Source organism: Hydra vulgaris, chromosome 04 (genome assembly GCF_038396675.1).
Source record: "Hydra vulgaris chromosome 04, alternate assembly HydraT2T_AEP".
In the NCBI taxonomy this organism is placed as follows: domain Eukaryota; kingdom Metazoa; phylum Cnidaria; class Hydrozoa; order Anthoathecata; family Hydridae; genus Hydra; species Hydra vulgaris.
The window spans coordinates 47,540,680-47,553,335 of NC_088923.1; the positions used below are offsets into that span (position 1 = coordinate 47,540,680).

Here is a 12,656-nt window from a genome sequence, read left to right on the forward strand (position 1 = left end):
CTAAAGCAAGAAATATATTAAATGTTATATAATATGTTAATATATTATTTGTATAAAATATGATATTGTCTATAATACATGAACTATAGTTCATATATTATAAGGTGTCCACTCTGCTGGAAAAACTGTAAAAAAGGCTGTTTTTTAAAAAACATGCTGGAAAAACTGGAGAATGTATGCTTTGAGCAGCATTAATGCTGGAAAAACTGGAAAAACTTTTTTTCCCCTAAAAAATTGGCTCTTTAGTAGCTTAATTTTTGTTTAATTATTGATTTTTTAAGGTTTTTTAAATCTTACTAACAATATTTATTCCTTTTAAACTTTTATTTTTCAAATTTACCATTGTTATTTTAGTTAGTATAAATATAGAATTAGGTAAAAGTTAAATATGGAATTAGTTAAAATATGGAATTAGTTAAAAGTAAAAAAGTCAAGAATCTTAGTTTGAAGATAACTGGTTGAGCGATAATTTTAAAGATTGACTAAAGAAAGATCTTAAAGATGATGCTATAGCAAGATATGTAGCCACAGATCAATAGAACTCTCTTCAAGTGGGCACTCTGCCTTGACAGACCATGCAAAAGGAGCAAAGCACAGTATAGAATTAAGAAAATGAATAGATTCTTTGCAAAACCAAAACAGACAAGTTACTTACCATCTGTCTTTTCAACTTGTGTTTCAAAAAACTTGATACTACTAAGACGGAAATCAACTAGCTATCCACTAAGAAACTTTAAATATCAGATATCCATGTCTATTCTTTTAATGAGGTCACCCAAAGTTCTGAAATGGATATTTGTATTAGATTCTGGGATGTTGATAGAAGCTGTGTAAATGTTCATTATTTGGGATCAAGTTTCTTAAATCATACTTTACACTAAGACTTATTGACTCATTTCAGGGATATTCTTAAAATTTTGGAAGTAGCAAAGCTATACCAAATATCGAGCTAAACTGTTAATCTAAAATTTTTTGATGAATTCAGTACCAGTTTGAGTGAAACTACTTTACATTCTCTTATTAACACATGAGAGAAGTCTATTACTATGTTACTGATTCTTTTGTCTACCCTTATAACTTCTTTTCAAAACATAAGTTCACATGCTTGGGACAATCAAATTTTGATGACATTTAGTTACTGGCAATTATAGTGAGACAAACACATTCACTGTGAAACATCTGACTCGCTGACTGATACAAAAGTATCAAGAGAAAAAAGAAACAATTTGTATATATGTTTTTTGACATACAACAATAAAAGGATTTAACTGTACAATGATATATTATTCAAATATATATATATATATCTGTTTGCATTTTATATAAACATAACTTGGAGCGATTCTAGGAACAAAATAAGAGTCTGGGGGGGGAAGTGAATCCTTAAAAAGAAAGAAAAGAGAACTAATAAGACTGCATATGATTCAAAGTGTTTCTAAATGATATTTGTTTTACATTTTACGTGAGTTGAAAAGAAAACGGTGATTAACGGGTTGATGAAAGAGTGGAAAAGTTTGAAAAGTTTGGTTTCTTTCTGGAATGTCTTACCTAAATCCAAACACCCAAAACATAAAAGCTATGAGACCTTTTCTTAACAAATACCAATAATCCATTATACTTTGATGTAAAGGAAATACTAATAAAGTTGCTTGAAGTTATTGCAAAACCAGATATCCTTGATGCCTTAAAGCCTTATTTAAGGTGTACATCGAATGGTCTTTTGTTGTTAGATTAATTTTAACACTTAGTCATGGCCAGGCTGCTGTTGAGCGTGGATTTAGCATGAACAACTCTTCTGTTAAAACAAACATGCACCTTTAAGTATTATCTCCCAGAGAATCGTAAAACACCATCTAATTATCAATGATTTAAAACCGCACACAGTTCAAATCATAGCACCAAAACTTTTCGATCAGCCTAAAAAAATATATAACTAAGTTGGATAACCCTAAAAAAGAGAAAGAAAAACAGAGCAAGAACAAAAAGTGATGATATCACAGCTGACATCAAAAAGATTGCAAAATAAACTATTTTAATGATGGAAAATGAGGTTATGAATGAATGGAACTTGCAGGAAAAAAAAGTAACCTGAGTTACAAAGAGAATAGGCTAAAAAGAAAAAGTATTGAAATTAATTATGAGGTTGAGTTTATAGAAAAACAAATTAAAGAGCTTGGAAAAAAAAAAAAAAAAACTATCAAGTTAGTTTTTTATTAACAAATGGTGTGTAACTATTTTATTTCTTTCATTATTATCTCAAATTTATTCTCTTTTTTTAGCATTTTTTTTTGTTTTGTGATTTATTGAGAAATTTTGCAATTTATTAATCTTAACTATTATGCCTTGCATAAGTTTTTTGATGCAATAACTAGATACTTGGTAATAACTTGAATATTTGGCTTACCAAGTTGTTCTTTATTTTATATAGTTATTTATTAGTTGTCATGAATATATATATATATATATATATATATATATATATATATATATATATATATATATATATATATATATATATATATATATATATATATATATATATATATATATATATAAATATATGTATATATATATAAAAAAATTTTTTAAGTTAACTTTTTTTTAGCTTAAATGTATCTTAACTGTAACTCATTATGTTTATATGTTTAAACCTGTTATTATTTGTGCTTCAGTTGTTTAATGATGATTCAATTTATTAAAGTTTGTATCGATTAAGTTGTTGCACACAAATTTATGTAGTATTTAGTTTTTAGTTTTAGATTCATAATCGAATAACTAGGTATAAATCCTTATATCTATTTATTTGATTTAATTTTTTCCATCTTTAATTTTTGTTTGTTCACTTTATAACAATAGCATGTACTACTACAACATTAACATGGTACCTACCTTTTTGTTTACTTCTTAAAGTTTTATATAATTTATTTTGTGTTAGCAATATTTATACCTAATTAAATTTTCGGTTATTTCGTTAATTTTGTTTTTGTTTATTCTATACTTGTGATTTTCATACTTTCATACAGGGCCGTTCCACGCTGTCTCAGGGCCCTGGGGCAAAATTAAATTGTGAAACTCTAAAATCTAAATGTCATTTATACAATCCCATTGCAAATATGATTGCTTAGACTTTTTGATATTTAGCAAGTATTTAAAATAAGTATTTAAGAAGTATTTGAGGACCCTAAATCATTAGGGGCTTTAGAATAAATTGTCCCGTCATCTTGTGGCCCTGCTCTCATATTGTTTTGTTCCATTAATATTTGCTATATGATGATATGATGTTAAAAAATAAATGAAAATTACTTTTATCATAATTTTGAAAATTATTTAATTACAATTAGAAAAATGTTTTTTTTTTTAGAGTTTAGTACTCTCAACATAATTTGCACAATACTTTTTAATCATCGCTATGATGAAAATGATCAAGAATTTCAAGATATCATAAAATATTCAAATTTGTCTGTTAAAGTATCTAGTGCAACCAGTCTTATATCTTCTATACCATGGTTGCATTTTTTTCCTTCAGCGGCTTCAAGAAATATTTATGAAATAATTAGACTTCGTGATCCGATTTTAAAACGGAAACTTCAAGAACACCGAAATTCTTATGATGAAAACAATTTACGCGATGTGACTGATTCCTTAATAAAAGTCTCTTTAAATTCAGCATTGGAGAACGATTCACACGAGAAAATCACAGATGATAACATTGAGTTTCTTTTAAACGATTTTATAATTGCTGGATCAGAAACGTCGTCAAACACTGTTCTTTGGTTTATTGTTTATATGTTGCATTGGCCAGAATATCAAAATAAACTTTATTATGAAATTTTAAAGATAACATCCGGAAATCGCTATCCATGTTTAAGCGATCGCCCTATGCTTCATTTGATGCAAGCTGCAATTCATGAAACACTTAGACTGTCTTCAGTAGCACCTTTGGGTGTAGCTCATAAAGCAATGGAAAGCAGTAGCATTTGTGGTAAACCTGTTCCAAGGGGTGCTTTTATATTAACAAATTTGTGGAGCATACATCACGATGAAAATCATTGGAATAATGCCATGAGTTTTTATCCAGAACGTTGGCTGGAAAAATCTGGTGAATTTAGTTTGAAACTTGGTGAAGCGTACTTACCATTTTCAAGTGGACCGCGTAGTTGTTTGGGAGAAACATTAGCAAAAATAGAGTTGTTTGTATTTATATCACGGTTAGTAAAAGATTATCGGTTCGAAAAACCAGCTGAAGAAGACTTACCAAACTTAAATGGTGAATCTGGCATAACTCGCAATCCTTTTGAATTTAAAGTTATGGTTATTCCAAGAAATTAAAATTAAACGGCACGTTTTTTTATAAAGAAATCATTTCAAAAACTTTGAATAAAAAGTTACGTAATTAATATCATTACCATTAGTAGCGTCGTAGAATTTTTTTTTAAATATTAAAATTACTTTTGTATATATTTTTATATATAAATCAAAATGTCCGGTATGTAACGATGGAATTGCATATATATATATATATATATATATATATATATATATATATATATATATATATATATATATATATATACATATATATATACATATATATATACATATATATATATATATATATATATATATATATATTATATATATATATATATATATATATATATATATATATATATATATATATATATATATATATATATATATATATATATATATATATATAGGCAAGTCGATCGATACTTACAGGACATTTCGATATTTTTAATGTTGCATTTTAAGGGCATTTTGATATTTAAATGTTGCATTTTTAGATATATTTTAAAATATTGGATATGGATAAAATATTGGTTTATATAAGTATAAGTCATCTAGAAATCGATTAATTGTTTCACTGTATATTGTTAATTCTTTTTGATTGATAGTTCAGGCATTATAATTATAAAAAAACATTGTGTTAAACCAGTTGTTTTTTTTTGAATATTTCAAACCAACTGTTCAACCTTCCTAAACTAGCTTTTCAAATTTAATTAAGGAGTTTCGTTCTGCATGAAATCTTTTTCAAAATCCTTTTTTAGCGATTTATACAAGCTCGGGACTTACAAATGTCCCATAGCTTTTGTGTAAGAAAAATTAGAAGACTATTTTGAATTATAAAAACCAAATATTTTATCCGCATGAGACTTTCACATAAGAAAACAGGGCTGCGGAGTCGTGGAGTCGTAGTCGCGGCATTTTTAACGGAGTCGGAGTCGCTAAAAAAAATCGCAACTCCGACTTCAATAGTAAAACTTCTCGGTATTGCACGCGCATGTACAAAGTATTTAACTTTCAAAGAATTTTTCATATATATTTGACCAAAAAAAAGTTTTTTTAATTATAAATACTTTTCGAAGAATTAAAAGAATTTTCAAAAATTTTGCTTTGGAGTCGTACTCTGAAAATTTCAACGATTGGAGTCGGAGTTGGCACTATTTTTTTACGACTCCACACCCCTGCTTTAAAATGTCATATATCAGCAGCTCTATTAAGCTGCTGGTTGATTTTAACTCTCTTTTATCAATAAAGTTTAATGGAAGTTTTTCTTGCTTGGAGAATTCCTTCCTTGCATTTTGGTATCAAGGAATAGCTCTTACATTACGTGGGATCTCTTGCAAACTCCATAAACTCTTGTTCATAAAAGCTTATTTCTGTTTGTCAGAGCAGCAAATAATTCTTTTTTATAAGCTACCATACCTAAGTTACAAAAAATTACATAAAACAGGACACAAGTTGCAACCAGTATGCTTATATTTTTCTAAACACGAAGTCTTGATTTCCTAACCTTTTTCCTTACTTATTCCATAAAATTACGCAAAGGTGGATGTATCTAAAAACAAGATTTCTCTTTTTCTATGAATCAATCAAAGTTCTGAAATTTTCACATTTTTAAAAGCTAAGAAGAGCTTGTGAACCAGAATCATTCATGGAATATGCATAGAATATTTTAAAATTAATTGTAATAAGTTAATGAAATTTTTTAACAAAAAAGGCAACAACAAAAAAAGATATTAAACATACTTTGAGACCAAGTTTATTTGTAATTCTGGTTCATTACCTGGGTCAAACAATAAAAAAAACCTATAAATAACAATAAAAAAGATCGCATTCTTTAAATTTTACCCTAAAAACTTTAAGTTAGCATATAGCACCAATCTGAAAATATCATGTTTTAAAATTTATTTGTTAAAAATAACGTTTTGAAATAACACTAAAAGCTTGTTATATTACAAAAAGAAGCTAATTAAAAAAGTCCACTAAACATATATAAATAAAAAAGAAGCTGTAGTATAAGGTAGTGTTGTTTAGAAGGTTGAACAAGTTGAAATGTTCTTGCTATGGCGTTGGTAAGGACTTAAACCTGAATTGTCAAAAAAAAACATTTTTACATGCTTATTTATTCATATTATTAAAAAAAATATATTCAAAAACATGTTCTATAAAAGAAAAAAAAATCGACATTTAATAAAGGAATTTTTTAAAACAAAAAAATCAAAATTATTGGTGGTGGTGACTTAAATCAAATTTTTGATTGTTTTGGGATCAGTTCCAAATTCTTTTGCAGTTGATCTTCCTTATCGAGCAGGAGTATGTCAAATTCTTTCGCGATTAAACTTTACGAATTTTTTAGTACGAACCACTCTTTTTCTTCATGTTCTTTTTTTGTGGATTTCATCTCCAGTTTTCTTAAAACGTTTTATAATACAAAATACCAATGATTTTCTGTGATTTTTAAAATAACACTGTACAACAACGAAAAAAAAACGGAAATGCCATTGACACTACCTTATGTATTTTGATTTGGAGATTACGAAAATGATGTCCGTTTTGTTGTGTGACCCATCAATTTTGGTTAAATTCACATTTTTAAATTTTCGATTTTCACTATGAAAGTTGTCAATGTGATTTTTAATATATTTATTAGCTGTTGTTTATGATTTATTTATTAGCATTTCTTTATCATATACCTATTTGCATTTGTTTAACCTTGTATTAGACTAAATGTATGTCAAATTCTTTCGCGATTAAACTTTACGAATTTTTTAGTACGAACCACTCTTTTTCTTCATGTTCTTTTTTTGTGGATTTCATCTCCAGTTTTCTTAAAACGTTTTATAATACAAAATACCAATGATTTTCTGTGATTTTTAAAATAACACTGTACAACAACGAAAAAAAAACGGAAATGCCATTGACACTACCTTATGTATTTTGATTTGGAGATTACGAAAATGATGTCCGTTTTGTTGTGTGACCCATCAATTTTGGTTAAATTCACATTTTTAAATTTTCGGTTTTCACTATGAAAGTTGTCAATGTGATTTTTAATATATTTATTAGCTGTTGTTTATGATTTATTTATTAGCATTTCTTTATCATATACCTATTTGCATTTGTTTAACCTTGTATTAGACTAAATGTAAGTCTGTTTTATTTTAGATAAACTACAGTTAGCCAAGTAATATATAGATATAATACAGTGTATATTGAAACAAGAAATGCCCAGAACTTGTAAAAATCAAGCCGACAACTTTTGCTACATTTGTGGCGAACTGACTTTAAAGAGATGCAGACGAAGATTGACACCACATGAGAAAAAACTGTATGAACTATACTTTGGTTGCAAAGTCGGCAACCAGGATAAAAACATGCATGCTGTGTGAGGTGCGCTAGTTCACTATCGTCGTGGGCGAACAGGACTGGTGGAGGACCAACATTTGGGGTGCCAATGGTGTGGCGTGAACCCCAAAATCATTGCTCAGATTGCTATTTCTGTTCTGTTAACATATCAGGTCGCAATTCTAAGGGTAAGAAAGCTATAGTGTACCCAAATCTACCTTCAGCTATTCGTCCTGTTCCTCATTCGGCTGAACTCCCTGTTCCTGAACCTTCATCGGAAATCCCAAACACGGACAGTTCTGATTCAGACGAGGATTCTGATGACGATGATAGTTACGAGTTGCCAGAAGATACAGAGCGTAAACCTCACTTTATAACAGGATCTGACCTAAAAGATCTCGTTCGAGATTTGTATTTAACAAAGCAACAGAGTGAATTGCTGGCTTCACGTCTCCAGGAGTGGCATCTGTTGGCTGGTGATGCAAGAGTGTCGTCATTTAGAAAGCGATCACAAGAACTGCAGCAATACTTCTCTATGGATGAAGAACTTTGCTTCTGTAATGACATCAGTGGATTGTTTGATGATCTATGAATACAATACGATTCATCTATGTGGAATTTGTTTATTGACGCATCACTTTATAGTATTAAGGCAGTATTAATGCATACTGGAAATGTGCTGCCTTCCATTCCCATAGCACATCCGGTAACCCTGAGGGAAAGCTATGTGAATATATTACTTATGATGGTCCATATGTGCAGATTTGAAAGTTGTTGCTATACTAAATGGATTGCAGGCTGGTTTTACTAAGTACATGTGTTTCCTCTGCAAATGGGATAGCAGGATGAAATCAAAACATTATATGAGAACATGTTGGCCACAACGAGAAACATTTGATGTTGGTTCCCATAACGTCATTCATGAACCTCTTGTGGATAAAGAGAAGATCATCTTGCCCAATCTTCACAAGCTTGGAATCATGAAACAGTTTGTAAAGGCGTTAGATCACGACAAACCAGCATTTCAGTATTTGCAGACCAAATTTCCTAAAATCAGTGACGCCAAAATTAAAGAGGGCATTTTCGTGGGGCCCCAAATACGAGAACTTATGCTGGATGAAACGTTTTCGGGAACGATGGATCAACATGAACTTGCAGCATGGGATGCATTCAGACGGATGTGCCAGGGATATCTTGGAAATCGTATTGCCCCAAATTACGCTGATTTGGTAGACAGATTAATTGCATCCTATCAACAACTGGGTTGTAACATGTCGCTGAAGCTCCACTTTCTTCATTCCCATCTTTCCTTCTACTTTGTCAATGGAGATGTATATGATGAAAATGGCGAGCGCTTTCATCAGAGTATTGCCACAATGGAAAGCAGATACAAGGGAAATTGGAGCCCCGCCAATAATCATAAGGTACTTTAGTATCTAATTTAAGATTCTGCTTCTGCTGCTGCTGCCGTTAACTCAAGGCAGCCATTACACTAAAGTTAATGGCGAGAAAGAGTCGCAGCACTTTTTGTAAACAAGTGTGCATATTAGCCAATCTCAATTTTTATGCGGAGTGGCGTACTTTTTCATATTTATATGAAAAAGTTTTTTTATTTTTGATTTTTTTCTTGCTTTAAGTATTTGCGGCGATTTTTCAAAGCTACGCTATTTTCGGTTTTTGACTAAAATTTGACTAAATTTCAATTTTCAAGCATTCGCGCAAACAGACTCTGATGCCAAACCCAGTTATTTTTTCAACGATATTTTCTTTATGAGCTCCTGTACAATAAAAATCTGTGCTTTTCGATTTAAGAAATATACAGTACTTATCTTTCACTGATTGCGATAGATTTATTAACACTTAGGCTATTCCAGTCATGCGACAAACTTAACTATTTTCTCCTAATTTTGGTATCAAATTATGCTTTTTTTAAAAAGGTTATTGGAGTCTTTGATCAAAAAAAGGCAAGAGTAGGTATTGAACCACAGATCTTTTGATTCTAAAGCAAACGCTGTAACCATAACTCATTGTCTGCTTTAAATTAATGTATATATACGTGTATACATATATATATATATATATATATATATATATATATATATATATATGTATATATATATATATATATTTATATATATATATATTTATATACATAAATTGTAACAATGTAAATTGAGTTAGTGTATTCTACTAAGAGTGCTCAATGTTCTTAAAGAACGCGGCAGTAATAAGTTAGTAAAAAACACTTATCAAGTTTTATCTTCAACTTTCCGTTTCACCATTGCTGGATCATCAGGGAGAGAATCTTCCTGATGATTCAGCAATGGTGAAACTTAAAGTTGAAGAGAAAAGTTAGATAAGTGTTTTTTACTAATTTATAAATATATATATATATATATATATATATATATATATATATATATATATATATATATATATATAAATATATATATATATATATATATATATATATGTATATATATATTAGTGATACAAATTTTCCGGTAAAATTTGATTAAAAATTTATCGGTAAATTATATATATATATATATATATATATATATATATATATATATATATATATATATATATATATATATATATATATTCGGGAAAGGAAATATTTAAGTTTTTTCTAAAACCGGTTTTTCGAATAAACCGCGGTTGTCAATGTTTTAAAAACATTGAAAGCCGGTCTTCTGGTGTATTTTTTTATTATATATATTTCAGGGGAACAACAGCAGCAAAAACATTAATATATATAGCAACAATGTCATATACGTACGTTGAATACAATTGAGCAGCAAACATATAAGTCTTTTAAATGGTTAATTTTTAGGTATATATTTGAAGAATGTTTCCAAAAATTTCAAGTCATAAAGTTTAATATTTATGAAAATATGAGATTTGAAAAACTTAAAACTGCATGAAAATCATATTTCGCAGAAAATACTATTTAAAAACTTCAATACAAAGAAAAACAAAACAAACTTTTAGTCTAAAATCCAAATTTTTCTTCTTTATACTTCAAAAGACCCCTCAAATAATATATCATTGGAAAGAATATAGAATGCCGTTTAAAAAGTATATACAGTATCGGACAAAACGAGTGCAACCAAATAATGCTAATTTAGTTTTTTATATAAAAGTACTGCATTTTTTCAATTTAGAGAAATAACTATGTAACTGTTTAGAGACAAAGTTCTTCAAGTTTTATTCATCTCAAAGTTCATTAATTGTACACGAAAATTAATCAATTAATCACAAGTGATAAAAAAAGTTGATTTCCTTCTGAACAAAACAAGTGCAACTCGACAAAATGTTGACCAAGCTGTATTTCGCTATCAATATTTCGTGGCGAATCCTTTGTTGTCGATCACAGCCTTGCATCTTCGAGGCATAGATTCGATCAGGTGATCAATGAAACTTTGTGGAATCGCTTCCCAGGCCTTTTGGATTTGTTCAAACAGTTGATCCTTATTACGAACACCTTCACAATTAATTCTGTGGTTGACGATCTCCCACAGGTTCTCGATAAGGTTGAGATCCGGAGATTGAGGCGGGCAATCCATCACCGATAGGTGGTTGTCTTGAAACCACTGCTTGACTACTTTTGCAATGTGTTTCGGATGGTTGTCTTGCTGAAAAACCCATTTTATTGGCATATTCCATTCAGCATGAGGTAACATAACATTTTCAGGATATTTTTATACATGAAACGGTCTATTATTCCATCGTTTTGATGTATTGAACCTAGACCGTTAGCAGAAAAACACCCCGAGACCATTACATTGCCTCCACCATGCTTCACGGTCTTATGGCAGTAACATAAATCGAGGCGTTTTCCGGCCGGTCGACGTATACGGCAAATGCCATCGCTCCCAATGATGTTGAACTTCGATTCATCTTTTTTTAGTGAAATCAACGGTTTGCAGGGCGTCGAGAAAACAATCCGGCTTCAACAGCACGTCGTCTGTTTGTTCAATCCGATACAGACAGCCCTAATTGCTTTTGTATTTCGACTGATGATATCCAGGGATCCTTCTTGACGGATCTGACGATCATAGAATTCTCTCTAGAAGTGGCGGAACGCGGTCATCCACCTTTGTTATCTGTTGCCAACTTTCCCAAAGAATGATATTTGGAACATAGTCTTGATACGGTCCATTTTTTCACGCGATATTTATCACAAATACTTTTTTGTGACATTCCACTTACGTAATTGTCAATAATTTTCTTTCTTAGTTCCAATCCAAGACTGTCGGGAGTCATTTTTGCACTTGAAGTCATAAAAATAATAAAAATAAATACGCTTCTCAAGGCTTACCGTTTTACATTTACCTTGTGATGATATAATAATGCTCTGTGGGACACAACGTCTTGGTTGGATGTGGACTGTATTGATGTAATGAAACACTTGTTGTATTTCACTTCTTGTATTGATGTTCTTCGATAAAACACTTTGATAAAACTCACTTCGATAAACTGTCTTGATAATACTGACTGATTGACTTCCATATACCGACTGAATTACATGTCGATTTAAATGTCTCTTATATAGTAAAATGAACCTGTGTGAACCTGTTCTGGAAGATTCTAGATGCTTATTTTCGATGCTTCCGGAAGCTTCTGGATGCGTCTGGATGCTTCTGAATGTTTCTGGATATTCTGGATGCATCCAGATGCTTCTTCTGGAAACTTCTGAAAGCTTCTGCATGCTTCTGGAAACTTCTGGATACTTCCTTTAATTATTAAAAAACTTCCGTGATGTTGACACGGACCAGACTTAAGAAAATGAAACAAACCAAAAAAGTTGCACTTGTTTTGTCCGCTGCAAAATGGCACTTGTCAACGAAATTCTGCCTGTGTGCTGTCACCTGTCAGCTGATTGCTCGTGTCATGGCATGCTATGACTCCAGACTCCTGAACTGTTTGCTGTGGTAGTATAGTTCGTTTCGTTTTTAAGACATGTAAAATTAGGAACACTTTTTAGCATTGTTTGA

At 30.3% G+C, this 12,656-nt stretch overlaps 1 protein-coding gene across 1 annotated transcript in view; it reads left to right on the forward strand.

Moving 5' to 3' along the window:
* Window positions 1-4,397, forward strand: part of LOC100203033 (steroid 17-alpha-hydroxylase/17,20 lyase) — a 39,596-nt gene extending 35,199 nt beyond the window's left edge. Inside the window, exon 3 of the mRNA XM_065796503.1 lies at window positions 3,362-4,397. Coding sequence (XP_065652575.1) covers window positions 3,362-4,329 — 968 coding nt within the window. The 3' untranslated portion in view covers window positions 4,330-4,397. The remainder of the gene's footprint in view (window positions 1-3,361) is intronic.
* The last annotated feature ends 8,259 nt before the right edge of the window (window positions 4,398-12,656 follow it).